General features: G+C 36.2%; 1 protein-coding gene across 11 annotated transcripts in view; it reads left to right on the forward strand.

Moving 5' to 3' along the window:
* The window catches only part of CCSER2 (coiled-coil serine rich protein 2), a 75,018-nt gene that overhangs the window by 21,011 nt on the left and 35,575 nt on the right, over positions 1 to 18,432 (forward strand). For all 11 annotated transcript variants that reach the window (XR_010375087.1, XM_064464784.1, XM_064464788.1 and 8 more), the window contains exon 4: positions 15,231 to 15,321. Coding sequence is in view for 10 of the 11 variants with exons in the window: in XM_064464784.1 (XP_064320854.1) it covers positions 15,231 to 15,321 (91 nt within the window). In the remaining variant the exon portion in view is untranslated. The remainder of the gene's footprint in view (positions 1 to 15,230; positions 15,322 to 18,432) is intronic.

The following is an 18,432-nucleotide window of genomic DNA, read 5'->3' on the forward strand; positions in this document are numbered from 1 at the left end:
ATTTACATTAAGAATAGGACAGATAATACAGTTATTTGTTCTGAGGTATGTGCTTTTTTAAAGCTACATTTACTTACTACATTTAAAGTTACATTTACATTACTCCAATACTCTAGTGCATAATAATCTGCAAGAAGTAAAAATTCAAACTGAAAATATTCCACTAGCTTTGGCTTCTCTCTCTAATACTCTTTAGAGAACAAGTTGTGGTGGTGGTGTGTTTTTTCTTTTTAGAGCAATTTCCTTTGGGCAAATAGGTTTAGACAGGAAACTTTTGAGTGTTCTCTGTTTTATCAGGCTATAGCAAGACCCTATCTTAGAAAAAGACAAAAGAGATCGAGTCCTCTGACCCCTTTTTACTGTATGCTTTAGTAACAATATGAGTGTTTGTGCTGTTAATTTTTATTGAAATAAAGTCAGTGGTTTGGGTATATACAGAGTGCTCATCAGTGTAATTATAAGGATATAGGATTATGGAATAATAACTGAAATCAGGCCTGAAGAGAGAGATGGGTTTTAGCTGCTTTACTGAGAATTTAATTGCTCTTGGGATGAAATCTGGATCTCATTGGAATGAATCTATTCTGTCACTTATTGACGTGTGGCCAGAATTTTAGCTGGAGTGTGAAATAGTTGCATTTTTCTCTTCTTCCTAGGTAATTTTTGAAATCTCATAAGATTTCTTTTTTTGCTTTGTTATATTTTTTCCCTTTGTGATTGGAACTTGGGAAAGGGCAATTAATTCTGTATTATTTTTTGAGACTGGGCAGAATGCTTTCTGGTTCGAGAGGCATAGGTATTCATAATGAAATATGCTGAAATGTGCTCCACTTCTTAGAGAAAATAAGCTTGCAAAAATAGCAGGCTTTAGTTCAATCACTAATTTCTTATAGTAATTTAGTTATTTACAATTAATTGCATGTTAATTACCTTATTTTTCAAATAAATTCTCAAAATGACTTTATAGTAAGCTTTAAATTGCCAGTTAGATTTCTGAAATGAGTCGTGTGAATTCAGACTTCTGTGTATTTCTGTTACATTTACTTCTGTAGTTTGAAGTGTTCTAGGTATTGTCGTCTTCTACCCATCTTCCTTTCTTTAGTTGTACATTCTTCAGGAGGCTAATGCCAAAGCCATAGTCCTTGTTCTATGAGAAGGTGGGCTTTCTAAATTTTGGACTGTTTTGTTACAGCTGTAATAAAAATACAAGTGGAAGCAAGCTTAAGATAATGTAAGAGTATGGAATAAAACAGCTATTGAGATACATAAGGTCTGTTGGTAAAGTAGTATTTGGGAGACTTTTATGAAGCGTGAATCCCTTAGAGGTTGCCACTTAAGACAAGGTATCTCTTGCCCAGTGTGTTTTTTTCGATGGAACTGTGTAATACTATGACAGAAGTGCTGAAATTATTTTGGAAACAGGACAATGATGATTCCAAACAGGTAAATATTGAGTTGTCCTTACTGTGGTAGCAGCACCACGTAACAGCTATTGGAAGCATTGTCAGCACAAAATATTTCTGAATGAAAAGCCATGTTTACGAACTTACAGTATACTACTTAAATTGTGTTTAAGTTAGTTGTGTTCTTATGAAGTTTTTCATAAGAAGCAGTGGTTGATTTATTGAGGCATTCAGTACAGAATATTTAGAAGGTCCTTTTAACAGGGTGTAGTGAAACGATGTATTTATTTCTCAATGCAGACATTTTTTTTGCTATAACTTTCGCAAAGGAGCAGCCTTGAAATGGGCCCTTCAGATACAAGCTAGTTGTAAGAAGCACACGTGAAAAACAGTTTCCATTGAATGAGCTAGTTGAAATTTGATTCTTTTTGCTGCTTTCATGTTGCAAGTAAAGTGTCTTAAGATTTTAAGGTGCTGAAGGTAAATGTAAAAGAAAAGGTAAAACTGCTTTTAGGTAAAATCTGCATTTTCATATGAAAGAATATATATATAATTTTATTATTAAAACAGATTCTTAAAGATATCAAAAATCTAAATTTATGTAAGTCATTACTGAACCTCCTGGATTTCCAATATCTAAGGATGTTTTTTCTCCCCATCCTTGTATTAGCTTTTCTGTCTGCAAGTTGATACTTAAATCCTCCATTAGTGAGTATGTTCCAGTCAGGAAGGACTCGCATGCCATTCAGCTCTTTCTTCTTTTTCCCCAATAACAGACAGAATCAACCGAATATTTTTGTTCGCTGACAGATTGACTGTACTTGCTATTAGTATAAAAATAGCTCAATGATCTATGAGTAAAGATGTCCCAATCGCTGATCTGCCACACTTTGTGACCTTGAGTGAGTCTTATGGAGTCTGTCTTATTTGTCTGTTTTCAGAATGATAGATGAAATAAAGAGTAGTAATACTTGGTGTTATCATCAGTGTGGATTACACTATTGATATATTTGTGGTTCAGGAAAGAACAAGCAAGATCTTTCTCAAAGCAGAGGACATCATTGAAAAAAGACACTTGTGGTTTTTTGGCAGTCTGTACGGAGATGAACCGTGACTAATTGCATTTCCTCATTTATTAGAACACGTGTATTTTGGCTAATGAAACGTTAAGCTAATACAGAGAATTAATTGCATTGTGAGCTACTATGGTGCTTCCTTCAAGTAGTTTGTGTACTTCAAATAGGCGCTTCCTTAAGAAGGGTCTGAATTTGTTCTGTGCCTCAAAGCAAAGGACGGCTTCAGGTCAGTCAGTGCCATTCTGACTTCAGTTCATTACGACATTAATAAATACATACTTGTAATTTCATTTGTGGTTAGATTTTTTTTAAAAATTTATTTCTTTGCTAGAGAGTTTGGTATAGTGATGACTAATTAGGTGACTAGATGCCCAGTGCTTTAGTGAGGGAATGAGGTTGAAAGGAAGGAGAAGGCATTATTCTTGTGGTATAACAAAATTCAATTAATTATAATGGCTCTAGTCTTGGGGAAGCTAGTCATAGCTATATTAGAGTAATTTGGGTTTTGAAGTAGCTTGTCCTTTCCTGGCACCTGAAGATGCTGCCTTGCAAGCCTGTGAGACCCCAGGCATTTTAGTCTTCCTTGCTGCTGCCAAGTTTATCTGGCACCATTGTGGATGAACTGGACTACAGAGGAGGGAACTGAGCAATCTCTCCCTATAGGTATGTGAATTCATATTAGAATTCATTAGTATGTCAGAGCAATGAGACTGTGAGAATGTAGTACCAGTGTAGGGAGAGGTAGTTATATCTCCCTGTTACCTAGAAAGTATTCAGACAAACCAATGGTAAAGATACTTCAGAAATCATCTGATGCAGAAGTGTAGATCTGTATGGGCAATAACTGAAATTCTCAGTGGTATATCTGTCTAATCAGATGTGGACATGCTGTAGAAAAATGTATCTGTGAACCTCCTGGGAAGTGATAAGAGCAAACCCAGAGGGTGTCAGATACTCTGCAATTTGTATTGTACCTCCTTCTATGTTTCCCTCTGTGCCCAGCATACTGGAGACCATTTTTATGGATAGAGCTGTATAGCACATAGCATCACTGATGTGGAGTGGCAGCGTGGAGTTGCATATTTTCTGCTTCTGCTCAGAGAATTTTCATTTGTTGCATTTACCACCAAAGAAATCCTGTCCTGCAGGACAGATTGAATAATTCATTGGTCCTTGACACTCCTTTACCTGAAGGCCTGACTTCTGGGTTTGTAGGCCAATATTTTTCTTGGGAAGAGACATCAGAGTAGCATAGACAGTCTTCAGTAACAGCTAAAATCTCACAGATGCATTCTGGACAGTGGCAAACACCATGTCCGAATTTTAATTGTAATTATAAAAGGATTTATTGTAAATACATTATCTTGGTAAGCAGCCATTTCTGCTTAGGGTGTCTGTGTGAAAGAGCTTTGTCTTACTGTGTTTTCTAAAATTTATAAAGTGGTTCAAACTTCCTGCTCAGAAATACAGTGATTCTGGGATTGGAATCTAATACAGATGTCAGCCTTGGAAGGTGTTTTGATTGGCATGCATCTGTGTGCCATTTATCAGCTGGTGTAATCTCTGTTTAAGCTCATAAGGTCCTGTCCAAGTTCCATGCTCTCTTGTCCTGACATCTTCATGCCACGTTTCTGTCAAAAATGATGCCGACTCACTTGAATTGTACTGTTCTAACTCCGTAGCTTTCATTAGGTCAATATAATTGCTTTCATTTTTCCAATATTACAAGTATAGCAATCTCTGGCATTGTTTTTTGTATCCTCAGTTTCTAAAAAACTTTCAGTTGTACCTAAAAATTTATTTGTGAAACCATTAGACTGCGTGTTTCTGATTGTAAAGCCTCAAAAGTCAATGTCAGCTTTTTGCATTTAGTCTCCATTATGAACAGGTAATATTTGTGGACATACTAAAATAGTGAGAGAGCATCCTTGATTAACATGTCCGCAGTTAAGCTTTTAGTAGAAAACTGTGCAACTGCTATGTAAAACTTCCTCTGTATTATTACTTAATAGAGAACTAAGACTACAAACTTGTCTCGGTATGTTCTGTTAGCCAGGTTCCTCAACCATTTTTTCGGCAGTTTGCTGTCAGATGGTTTTCTGCTCATGGCAAAGGAAGGAAGCGTCCTGAAAGAAGACTGTGATGTCAGAAATACTGCCTTCAGAGTAAAAATATCTACCCTCTCACTGCTGCTGTAGTCTTCAACTTTGGAGCTTAACTATTACAGCGGTGGGAGGTAGTGAGAAACTGAATTACTTAATGAGATGGCGATTCTGTCTGTCTTGTGTGATGTGTCCCTGTTGTCAAATATTATTAAGAGGTGTTATGACTACATTACAGCGCACAAACCTCTTGTTATGTTGGTTTGAGAGGTGTGACATTTTGTGAACAAGCTTTTATGGCAAATTATCTTTTTTCCTTTGGGATGGGAAAGCATATATGCCTTTGAGAGCTGCTTGATTCAGAGCTGACACAGTAAATCTTCTCATGCTGTTTTGGTTGGTAAAATCAAGTAAGGCAGCTTTACTTGTACTCCTGTGTTTCATTTCTGGTAGCCGTTAAGGACAGCTTTGAAATTGCGTGGTAGAGAGAGGGAGAGAGAGCAGCAGCTGATGTGGTGTGTGAAATGTGAGAATAAATACTGGTAGAAATTAGCACTTCTTTTATTTCATAAGCTTGTGAGTGACGTTTCCTATATGAGTTGGTAGCTGCATATGCAGTGTTATATTTTAATGTGAGTTTATAGCTATTCCCTTTTCAATTTTTTTCTTTATTCTACCAAGCAGCATCACTTTTCAATAACAGAAGGACTTCAGAATTACTCTAGTGTACTTCATCTAACTATACTGCTGAATTTTTAAGTCTTATGTTGTTTTCCTTACTCCTAGGAAATCTTCAAACCACAGTGAGCAGGTAAATGTGCACCCAAAGAGAATAGTGCTCTTAAACTTGGAGTATTGTCACATTATCAATATAAACAAAAGCATTTATAAAAAAAAAAATTGAAAACAAATTGAAACATGCATCTAACCCCTCTAACTGTGTTTCTGAACGCTTTACAGATAACTTCATTAAACACACCTTGATTGGCACACAGTTCCCTTTTCCTTTTTACCTAAAAATGTGCTGCAATAAGTTATAGGAACATTGGTGTTGAATCTTTTCCCGAATTATGTTCCGTTGTGAAGCATCAGAAATTTAAGGAAGGGGCATTGCCTTATACATGTTAGGGTCAGTTGTTTTTGTAGTACACACACTTCACCCAGAGGGTCCAAAGCTATGTGCACCCAGCTGCAGTCTTACTGTCCCCACGGTTCTAAATACGGGATGCACTTTAACTTCTTTTCAAGAACACTTAACACTGCATTCAGGCCATGTGATACTAACTGCAGTCTGTATCACCTTAAAACTCTAATTGTCATCCTCCTTGAGACTGGAAATTTAACAGAGCACCAGTTTTCCGCATATGAGGTGGTTCAGAGTAAAGAGTATTTCACTGTTCTTGTGTTCTTGGTTCACAGTGTTGAAATGTATGAGGATCATGTCATGAGAATATACTTTTGCAACAGTGCAAGTAAGTGACAGGACGCTTCTGTGTTGGTAGCAGTTCATTCAGGGAGTGCTGAAAATAGAATTACTCAAAATAGTTGGGAGGTATTTGAGGATTAATTTGTTTTTAATCAGAAACATGTATATTAAGCTGACTGTATAAGAACAGAACACGTTAATGCTATGTAACACGTCATATTCAGATTGCCCCAAAAATCTAACTAGCGTATATATAAAACTTATTACACGGAGGAAACTTAATCGATCTCTTGGTCACAGCCCTGCCCATACTGTTCCTCTCTATTTTGAAGTTACAGTTCGGTTGCTTTCTCAGCTGGGAGTTACCTGAAGCCTCCCTGTTTTCCTTTAAGCTGAACCTCACACTATTAATACAAGTGCAGGTCAGTGAGTGAGAATCATTCGCAATTATTTACACTAGTTAAGAGTATCTGTAGCGATTACATATTGCTTTGCAGTGTGAAATGCTTCATTATTTGTAGGTAAGCTGTAAAAGTAATGCTGAACTTCTGATATCAGTAGTTATCTGAAAGCAGACTAGAAGCAGTGAGTAGAAAGGACCGCTTTTCCTCAGCCTCTGCTACTTCTCTGTTACTACAAACAGTACCTTACTGCTGACAGCTTTCTATTATTGTGCTCGACAGTAAAATGGAAACTTTCTACTTAAAACCATCTGTCTATTAAAAAAATAGAAAATGTTATTAAATTTTGCTGTAATTAGATGGTCAAAATGCTTCCCCCCATTCAGTTTCTTTTCTGTAGGTTCATTACCGGAGGCTAGATGGCAGGCAAGGAATGCTTTTTGTGGCTGTGGGATTTAACTTGCGCTGTGTGTTTGGAAAGTGCTGTTGCGTATGAATTGGTGAAGTCTCAACGGAATGGTTAATATTTCCAGCTTTCTTCTTTCTCTCCCTTCATCGTGCTATTAAATTTTAGATTTCTTACACAGTCTGACATCTGATTTTGTAACTAAAAGAAGTTTTAAAAAATCTTTATACTGTTATCTAGTAGTTAAACAGAAAATGTCATGGGTTTTCAGAACAAAGTTCTCATTGTGTGTGTTGTCATGGCAACCTTCCATTACGAAGCATGAACAAAATGATGAAATACTTGTTTGGATGTTGGGCTTAATTATCTTTAATGTGACTTGCAATGTACAGTATTTAAAATAACTCCCCATCCTATTTTTGGTATCCTGCAGAGTTCTGTCCTTTTTCTTCCCTGTGTGGTTTCCTGTGTTCTTATGACTCTGTTTTCTGTAGGTTTTTCTCTTCAGCCCTAGAGTAAGTTATGTGCCTTCCTGTCTCTTTATCTTCTATCACTGTTTTCTGCCTTCACTTAACAGTTCTGTTCAGCTCTCATTTAACATTGCCTTTTTGGAGGCTTGTATTGAATTCCTATTGCTTTTTAAATCTTTTTCTATCACAGTCTGGGCTGTTGTAAAATGCTGAAAATATTGAAGATGACCCTGGGAGTCTCCCTTTTCTTTGCTGTCAGCCTTGAATCGTATTTGACTTCCGCAGTTATCCTTTAGCTGCCCTCGAGATGACTCATTTACCCAGTCTGTTTAGTGTTTGGTTTTTTTTTTTAAAAAGCTGCTTCCTTTTTTTTCATTCCTCAAATACCTGAAATGCTACTTTGTTAGTTTCTGTACTTCTCTCAAACTATTTACTTGCCTTCAGGTTTTTGGACAGATTCTTCTGTAGTTCTCTCCCTTTACTCATGCTTATCTTCTGCTTGTCAAACTTTTTTTCTGTGGTCGTTTTTATCATTTTTTTTCTTCTTCAATATCTTTTTATGGAAAATTCAAAACCTTTAATTTTTAGCATCTTGCCAGAAGAGATGCAGCATATGCAACTGCCAGAAAACAAGTGTAAAAATGCCTGTGGAATTTCATGCATCTAAAGCTGCTGGTTTTTCTGAGCATAAATCACATCTAGGTTTTATTTGCAAAAGATTGTTTGAAATAAGAACCAGTGCCGCCCTTTTAGGATAGTATAAGGCTTGTAATACACTTTGCCACTATGGAGACATGAATCACTTTCAGATGCAAAATAGTACAATGGCTTCTCTTCTCAAATAGTAAAGCAGAGAATCATATAAACAGAGTGTATATTTGTTGTTCTTCCAAAATTATGCTAACTCACCACAATGATCCCTACTCTGTCAGGTGAATGAATTCTTGTAGCCAGTAAAAGGCATTCTCTTTTAAAAGTACAACCACATGTTGATTGTAGTGTTCAAATATCATAGGGGAAACATCCAGCTGGGAGATCTTAACAACTGCAGAGACATGAGTCGTACTACTACTTTTTCATTAGTAGTCATCTGGGGTATTCTAATGCCTTAATACTCTTTTTCATGTTAGTTGCAGATCATAAAAGAGAATCAATATGAACAACTAATATAAAGGTTTATGTTCACATAAGATGACTTTTGTGCATATTTCAGCCATACTGGCAGGATTATTAATGGATTTTTTTAAAATAAAAATATTTAGATACTTTGCTGTATGTAATGAAAATGTAACCTAAGAAAAGCTATTGTATTGTAACTAAGTCTATTGTATATTTTTATATATGCAGAAAAGAGAACTTTTCACATTTTCCAGTGATGCTTTTTGTCAACAAGAATTCAAACTGTGGAGGAATGATTGCAAAGGCTTTAGATCTTCTCAGGTTTTTTAAGTACTTGCTCTTCTGATGCATTGCAGCTAAAGCCTCCAGTTTAGACAAAACAAAGGTGTATAAGGCAGGTTCAGTTTGAGAGTAGGTATTTTTTGATGTTCAAGCAGACATGACCACGTTTCTCTTCACAAAACTAGTTTAAAAGCTGTCTGTTATTTTGTGGTGTTTTTCTGTTGTCAGAACTAGCATCCTATGAATCAATTTCTATTTGAAATTTTTGTAATCTTCATGATCTTTTTAATAGTTTCTCCCAGTACATCCTGGAAGCTAGGGATCGTGTAGTTGGCCTCCTACTCAGCTCCATCTTCGCTGCTTCATATAGTGATAGGGCTTCACTATGTGGTTGGGCTGCCGAGATGTGTATCAAGGCTGTATTGTGACGTTTTTCTTAACTTCAGAAATAATAGAGTAGATGAAGCTTTGCTTACTCTGTGATTCTTAAGACTGTTGGAGTTGAGGAAACTTTTAGCAAAAGGCACAATGTCTGTTCGGCTACCTTATCAATATCAGCTACCTTATCAATATTTTTGTGAATAACATGGTCTTAAGAAGAGCTTTTTTTGTTGCTAAGTGATAGGATGGGGAATTTCTAGAACTGATTTTGTTGCAAAAAAAAAACCACCCCAAAAACCAATGCACTACCACAGTCCTGTTCTAAAGGGTCCTGTGCACATTAAAAGGGTGTGTTGAATGTCCCTCCCTACAGGGATTGTTCTGTCCTTTTGATGCTCCAAGTGTGAAGACGCCCACTGCTGGGTGAACCAACAGAATAATAACTGGCTTGAAATGATAAGGTGCTGCTTAGAGCCTTTACCATTGGACTTGAAATTGAGCTTTCTATCCCGGTGTCAACCCCTATGTCCTCTGTTTCAAGTAGCTTGCTTTTTTTTTCATAGGAGAGCTTACTTTATGATTACTCTTATTTCATGTGTGGTATCAGGCGGAATCAATATTGCTAAAATTGTAGTAATATATTCATAGCCATAGCATCAGACTCATGTTAAACACAGTATCATGGCCTCATTGTCGTGTTAACGTAGACACCAAACGTTTTCTTTAAATAGGGTCTCTTTGGTGGTAGAAAAAGAATGAAGGTGACATCTGAACAGGATGTTTGACTTTTTTCCTTTTTTTTTTGATGGAGTGTCACAAGGACATGTGTCTGCTTTAAATAATTTAGTGACTTTAACAACTGCTTTTTTATTTTACAGAGAAGCATGCTGTAATACAGAGATGCTAGTTCTCCTAAGACTTGGTGTTTTTCATGTAAAATTATATTTTTAAAATGTTTTTCATGTAGCAATTATCCAAAAGATCTACAAAAGTTATTTTGGAGGTTCTGATAGATTCTATCAGAGGGCTTTTTATTTATGCATATTTTTTTTTTGATGATTTAACTATCATTCTTTAAGCCATTGCTTAAATTGCTCTGGTACATTAATTAGTTTTCCAGTAGCTTCTAAGTTTGTTATCCATGCTCAGATTTAGCCCAAACTGAGATCCCAATTTTGCTTCATCTTTAAACAGTTTCTGAGAAACTCGTTGCTCTCTGACTGAACACTGTAAATCAGCTTGAGGTATATGTATGGCCAAATTTTAGGCTCAATTTTTCTAAAGACTAACAACATTCAAAATAAGTGAAGCACCTTTTAACTACTGGAAGTGATAAAATAACGTTGATTTTATAGTGGTCGTTACTGATAATTACTATAATACAGTTTCATCAAAAGGAATACAGGATAGTACCATAAGTATAACTAATTCTGAAGTCTGGTTCTAACCTAGTGATGATTTGTTTGTACAAAAAGACTGAAGTATAACGAAATAAATTGAATGTTCTATAATGGGCTGTGATTCAACAAAGTGACCTGCAATTACTGCTGTGTTCTTAGAGCAAACAACTTTGAAAATACATACTGGAAATAGCCTAGCATGTTTACCTTTCATAATATCCAACCAGATATAACAGTAAAGTTTCAATGAATTAGATTACCTTAATGTGGATAAAGCTTCTATAAATGCATTGACAGTAACCCGGGAAAGCGTTATGTGAATGCTAATATCAAAACTAGGCATGCCAGAAAGGTATTGATATACAGACGCTGTAGGGGACAGATGATCTTTTGCTGCCAAATTTTGAGCATGTAGATGTGCTTCCTATTGTTTCATTTTTCTCCCCAAAGTGGTGATAGCTATCCTTCAATATTTTTGCTGATTGAAGTTTTTAAGGAGTTGTAGTCTTCTGTATTAAATGATCTATGTGCGTTGATTGTATGGTCTTTTTTGAGGAAGAAAATAAAAGATCAAAGAAATTGCGCATATGGGCCTAAAAAAATCAGGATGTAGAGCAAATCAAACTGAAGACATTTGCATGTATTCAATTTAAGTAATCGCTATGGAATACTTAAATTGCGTGTGAGCTTTTTACTTTCATTTTCCACTGACTCCAGAAGTATGTGATTATTGGAAGCAAGACCTAACTCACTAAATCAGTACTAAAAAAAATTATTTTCCTTTGACAACCTACTTTCTAAAGGTAGGACAAATGAACGAGGTCTGAGATCTTGAATTGTGGAAAAAGGTAAAACATTGTTTCTAATATTCACCAACAGTTCATGACTACCTCAGTGCAATTGCTTTTCAAGCAAGATAGCATATCTTGGCATGGGAAGAAGGGTACTGAATTCGTATTTTATGCTCAGGCTTTTCTTAATTCTGTGAACACTCTGAAATTACTTGTGTTGCTTATCTGGAAGTGCTTTGTATTTTTGCACTAACCCTGATGCCCAACTTCTTCATTTCTTTTAATTTATTCCAGTGTAATACACATTGTGTCATAAGCTTTCACTGGTCCATATCTTTTATGTTTAATAGGGAGGAAATATAGACAGCTATCCTTCTATCTGGGCACACTGCAATTTATTTTTAGTTGCATTATATACTCAAAATTGTATTACTGTTATATTGGCTCAAAAAATGGGAAAGCTGAGAATCAGGCCTCTTTCCTAGGTCTAACTGTTAAGCTAAATTGAACTGAAGTTGGTGTACTGAAAAATACACCAAAAGTGGAAGAGAGCTTATGAGATATGTAGCATGAGGAATTTTTATAAAGAACTTCTTAAAAAGAAAATTTTGCTGCTGCAATTGATTATGATGGACAGGAATTTATGTTGAACTTTTAACTTCTTCAGCTTCAGCAAAAGTAGCTGCTCTGCAGTACCCCAATCTTCAAAGCATTGGTCTTGAACTTAATATTGTTATGGCTCTCGAGAAAGAGGTTCTGATCTCTATGCATCCAACGAATTAGGCAAAAACCCCAAGAGGTTGTAGGTGAGCTGTTGGTGAGTGCTTGATTAACCTTTGGTAAGGTGTAGCACCTGAGGGCAATTGCTGCTGAAAGGATTTGCAGAACATTGAAGTAAACTTACTAAATGTGGTGTAAGTGTTTGCCAGCCTTTCCCTTGTCTCTCTATTTAGCCTTTTCCCATCTCTTTATGCAATAGGAGTGTTTCCTCCTCTCGGGGCTCTCAGCTTACTCAGTTCTTATACCAGTAGTCATAGATCATCTGTTTCTCACCTAGAGTGCTGCTCTGCTGCAGTAGAGAACAAAGCACTGCTGCCTGTGTTCACCTGAAAACCTTTCTGGAGGGAGAGCTTGGGGACAGGGTTGTAGTTTGACTTGGGAGTTTGCAGGCCCAAACTTAATCTCTTTCTAGGTTGTGCCATCTCGAAATCTAGTGCTAAATCAGGCTTCTGAAGTTACATGCCACTCTTAATATGTATTACTCTTTTCAACTATACAAATAGGATTCTTCTCTTGCTGTAACTTTCAATATTGCCAAAACATGTAGTATTCTGTAGGGTTGGAGCTGATGCACGTTTGAAGAATTTTTTATTTCCTGTTTGGTTGAGCTCATTGCCCAGAATCATTTCATGATGATACTCTGTTAGGTGCATATTATTAAGTGTTACTGCCATGTAGTTAACTTCAGTTCACTATACAGTAGTAAGAATAACAATGGAAGTCTGTAAATACAGGTTTTGTATGTACAACCGTGTTGATGAAACCTGCACTTTCTTATAGCTATCTCAAGATGATGTTCCTGACATCTTTTTATATTTGTTTCCCAAGTAGACAGCGTTGGGAAATAACCAAAGTGAATTCACACATGGCCCAGCCATTACAAAGACTTCGTATTCACAGTTGGGTTTTCTAGCATGGAGTTGCCTCAGTGTGGTGCAGGAATGTATAATTAAGGAAGCATAATGAAATGTGCTGTTGACAGAGAAGTATGTTTGGCATCTCCAGTGCTGACCTTCTCGGACGTCTTTAGACTTCTGAAGTTCTGATACAAAGATAGTTAAGTGGCTTATCTAGGTTTATTAGTTAACACTCTGACATATTACGTCTTTATATTGTGCTTTTTAAATGCTTTTGCACAGGAATGGCAAATGTTTTCAACTTCCTTACATATTTGTGGCCACTGCTTGTAATCTGTTTGTGATGCTCATTAAGGTTCCTGCAGTAGAAGAAAATAATGCTTGTTCATACTAATTTGGAAGATCAAAGCATGGCATAGGAACAATTTATCAACTAACAAACCAAAGCTGCCTCTCAAAAGCACCTACATTTTACAGAATTGCTTAAAAAAATACACGTTAGTAAAAATCTTCTAGTTTGTGGAAAAATAATGGAAACAAAGTAGTAAACATATGCAGGCAGTTTGTTCTCCCAAATGTTAAGTCCATGTTTCCTTTAAATTGCTTCCATTTCTCTGTGAAGCTTTTCTGTAGTTTTGTTGTTATTCACAATGCCTTCATATGTTTGTTTTTCTGTTTTTGTCCTGTAAATACTTAGTGTATTACACGTAAACAAAATAATTCAGGTAGGACTTTGAAATATAACAAAAACAGGTGGTTCTGTTTCAAGTATCCCATCTTTCCTTTGTTAGTGTTTTAAAGTGCTTATTAACTATTTTCATCTCATACTCTCCCTCCTAAGTCAATAACTAACTTCCCTTGCAGAAATGTAGAATCCAAGGTTCTGTGTCACCAAAAAAATAAAATATACTTAGCTCTTTCCGCCATTGGTAATAAAATAGAGTAGCCCTTTGTGAACAGTATAGGAAGACTGCTGAAGAACAGTTGGAACAACAGTTTAGACATATGCCTATTAATGTTTTCCCTTTTCGCCTATACATCTCTGACAAAGACAATCTAATAAATGGTAACCAGCAAAGAGAGAGCTTTCCAAGTGAATATTGTTTTGCTGTGTATCGTGATCTGCATGCAAGTATTCAGTTAAGTATTTAATCATCACTGTATTATCCAGTGAGAAATAATTAGTAAAACAGTTATTTTACTTTGGCAATTTTTTCAATATTGGTCCCATGAATCGTCTTTAGGTGTAGCTGTTAAACCTAGGAAAAATCTGCATTTCTGCTCTTAGAAAAGAGGCAGATGTGGAGTGCCTGAGTCTGATCTTGGGCCTTAAAGCTGTCTTTTACTTGTGGGATAAGGGAAGACAGAGCTCAAGAGTTAGAGCTGCATAACCATTAACGGTTTCCTTAGACCTACTTTGTGTTATAATCACTTGGTATTAATCAGTCTAGCTTTCTTTGAATAACAGAGTTAAAAGGAGTCTGGGTTCTCTGATCAAGTACTACGCTTTGCCTGATGTGTGGCGCTAGCAGTGTCCGACAGCTCTATGAGCTGAATGTTTTACAGCCTTGGCCTTTGAGTTTAAAGGAAGAGGGACCAGTTTCTGTCTTTTTAACACTGGCTTGACTTGCCCACGCTACAGTAATTTTTCTTTAAATACCCGACTGACTGTATATAATATGTGTAATTCCATATAGTGCTAACACTGTATTGTAATTTTCTTCTACCATTAGCATACCCATGCAACGTGACAGTATATTAGTCCCTTTAGAAACAGCTTTATATGAACCACAATCTTAAAGACAAAAGGCAGCAGAGCTTAATGTGGATAATAGCATATTTTAAGTTTTGTTGGCCCAAAAAGTCAAGATAACATAGGTTTCCCCACCTCTTCCTATCACTGATATTACAACAGTATGCTATGAGAGCCGAAGTAAGGTGATTTAACACCTTCCCCTCACAAAGCTGTTTTTGAATTCTAAGTGAGCAAAATAATTTAGTTTTAAAATGCTCCCAACTGGGGAGAAGGCAAGGATATTATTGAATAGGAAAATCTTTCAAGTATTCCACAGGCATCAGGCACAAAAGTGTTTTAACCTATATTAGTTTCATCTAGCGCTGTTACTGTATTGTATCACTAGAGGTGCGATGATCATTGTTTGTATAAGTGTTCTCAAGTAAGGTTGATCCTGGCCTCTAAAGAGAGGAGGCTGCTGATAACGTTGGGTGTGCATGTGATACAAATGAAACAGAGCTTTGGAATAAACTTTTTATGACGCTAGGGTAAATGAAATATCATGAAAGCATATGAAATGTAAGCATTTTCTTTCTTGCAGGATATCTTAAACAATCTTGATTCATGTGATCTTGAAGATGATGATCTCATGCTTGATGTGGACCTCCCTGAGGATCCACCTCATGACAAAGGTTAGTAAATCAGTCAAGCGATCTTATTGTGAAACTGCATTATGGGATTAAAGAGATTTTTGAGTTGCATTGTTCTGACTTGTGCTTTAATAAGCTAAAGCAGTCTTCGAATTTGTCTTTTCTTTAACAGCTCTTTCGTTTCTGAAATGTAGGAAGTGTGATATTTCCATTCCTCTAAATACAACTCTTGAATTTGAAGAATTCTAAAGCAGAAATTTGCTGGCTTTTATGGAAATGCTGCCTTGTTGCACACTGTTTTTCTTAAAATTATTTTAGTAGAATAAATGCCAAACTTTTAAGCTAGTCCTTCAGTTTCCTGCTTCAGCTATTTTTGAAAATGTTAGAACAGCATTTTTTTTCAGCTTTGGTGAATGACAATGTAATTTTTTTTGAGATAATTGTTTTCTTCTACAAAACGACAATATCTCCCAGTATATTTTATACAATTCAGGTTAACAGAAGCCTTAAGGCAAGATGTCTTTTATGCATTCTTGTTGTCAGTGAGGATGCTGGCAAATTTTTCACAGGGAGGATAGTGGTACCTAGGTGCCACTAAAATAATACAAATCCAGCCTAGCATAAACTAGGTAAGGCAAATCATTGCCACACTTTCTCAATTCCTGGCCTGGAAAAGCGTGAGACATTTGCTTCTGGTCAGTCCTGACCTACTCATAAGAATTGTTAGTCACGTGAGTATTGGTATTAGCTTTGCCTCCAAGTTCAGTGGAGCCTAATATATCTTGCATTGAACGTGGAGCACGGTGACGCCCTACCCCGTACAGACAGGCAGTGAAAGAGAAAAGGCTTTCCTTATTTTATGTACTGTTTAGCTGCCTGCTGAAGTTTGGGGAAATTCAGGTTTTTTTGAGTATACCTTTGAGTTTTTTGAGTAAAGATTCCTCTGTGTGTGTTAGATGTGAAGTGAAATTAACAGCAAATAAATATGTAGTCTTCCTTCTACCTCAATGGTGGCACATCATGTTTTAACAGCGTGCATGTAGGAAGTGCTGTGCTTAATCTTTTACATTTCAGAATAAATTTTCCAAAGTACTTGTGTGAAAGGAACTTACTGGCAATAGTGCTCGTATTCAACTTTTCAGCCTAGATAGGTGCACAATTTACATTTTTTCACTTTTTTAATTTTCCAGAATGGATAACAACCCAAGCCTAGGAGATATTCTTTCAATAAGGCTCATTCTAATTCTGTTGGGGAAAAAGCTAAGAAACAATTTTAGAGGGTAGATCAATTTCTCGTAAGTTTCCTTGTTTATAAAACATGCACTGCATCTGCATGAGTAATCCCATTTCAAATTATTAAAGACTGTTAAAGATACATGCATTTTACAGGTGAATGCTTACCACAAAAACGTAAAAAGTTAATGTTTTAATGTTTGCCATTTAATCTAGACATGAAAATATGATTTTTAATTCATTCCTTTCTTAATTGCATCAATGTAGTAAACTTAAATCTGATCCCACATCTACAGCCAAGTATCAATAACATTTGTGGGTCTGGAATATGATTTCTGACTATGACAATCCGTGTACAATGCCAATTCAGGAGGAGAACGTTACTGTAGGAGATCAATATTAGCTAATTACTATTATTTTCAGCATTTATTAAATTTGGTTTTCTGTACAAAATTCATGTGGCATAAACTGGGTCTCTCTGCTATAATTGCTTCTGATCTTGAAGTCACTGAGTTTTTTGCAAAGAGGATCTGAAAAGAAGAATTCAAAAGCCCACCTCCAGGCTTTCCCTTAAGTAAACATGACAGTGAAATTTGTTTTTTGTTAATATCCATGTGTCTTTACTCAGTGTTTGTCATTTTCCAAAGCTGAAAGTCATCATAATAAAATTACTTATAAACTTATTAAGGGCTTATTTTGAATAGACCCACTGGAATTTTCATGTATATATAGAAGGATGCTTCTAAAGGAAAATAAATCCTATTACTGTAGGTGAACAAGTTTATTTTCTTACACAATTTTTTTGTTATTGAACTAGGTGATAAAAAATGAATTGTAGATATGAGTATTTGTTACAATAATATTTAACAGCGCTTTTTGCCAACACTTTTTTGTTATTATGTGTGACTTCACTGACATCAGCCTCTTAAGACTTTCCAGGTCTACAGAAACTCTCCTTGTTTCACTTTGGAGTCTGGGATGCCGCTTGGACACTATTTATAGAAACAGTTCTAGCTCAACAAGTATGCAGTGAGTGAGGATGGCAGTTTTAATCACAGGGTAAAACTGGGCTCACTTCCCAACAGCACGCAGGCTGGGAACTAAGCAGGAAGGCAGGCCTGTTCATGAGCGTCTCATGCGCAGCTACGTCTGAGTAGGCAGCCGAATAGAACAATGTTCTCTTGTGTAGAGTTATTCTTCTAGCAAAGGACTGACAATGCGAGGAAAAAATCCTTGGGTAAGTGAAGGAGAAAGTGCGATGGCAGAAGAGCAGTTTGACTTTGTTTTGCTGGGTCTGACTGCAGGCATAGCAGTTGTTTTGGCTTTGTTTCTAGTGGTTTACAAGCTGTTGCCAAATATAGCTTTTGTTCCCTTAAGAAGTTTGCGGAATCTGCTTTGCTTTGCAGAAGTTAGTGTTTGAAAGAGATCGTTTTGTTTGCTTGTTTTAAATCACGTCTGTTGTCAAGGTAAACACAGATTAAATGTTTCTCAAGTTGAAAAATAAAGAAGATGCATAGGATGATATATATATATATATGTTTGTTTGGTAATGAAACTGTTGTTTTTTGGAACGAAGTTCTGGCCTTTTCCTAAAATATTGTCCTTCTGTGTTTGTGTGTTTGAACTTTTTGAAGGCCTGAAGATCCTGCCAGTAAGATGTTTACTGTTTCCTGACAGGAAGATGTTATTTATGGATGTTTTTTTCTTACCCATAGCCCTGCCTCCTCCAAATTATTTTCTACTTACACCCAACATACTGTTAAGATTGAATTTTGTAGTTTCTGCTACAGATTACTTCTATTCTTGTAACATGTTTTATATGCTAGTGAAAATGTGACATCATTACAGAAGTCTGCTTGACAGTCCAAAGGTGCATACTCTTTTTGTATCAGTTTAAAACAATCTCACAGACTTTACACT

This window comes from Phalacrocorax carbo, chromosome 13 (assembly GCF_963921805.1).
Source record: "Phalacrocorax carbo chromosome 13, bPhaCar2.1, whole genome shotgun sequence".
Taxonomy (NCBI): domain Eukaryota; kingdom Metazoa; phylum Chordata; class Aves; order Suliformes; family Phalacrocoracidae; genus Phalacrocorax; species Phalacrocorax carbo.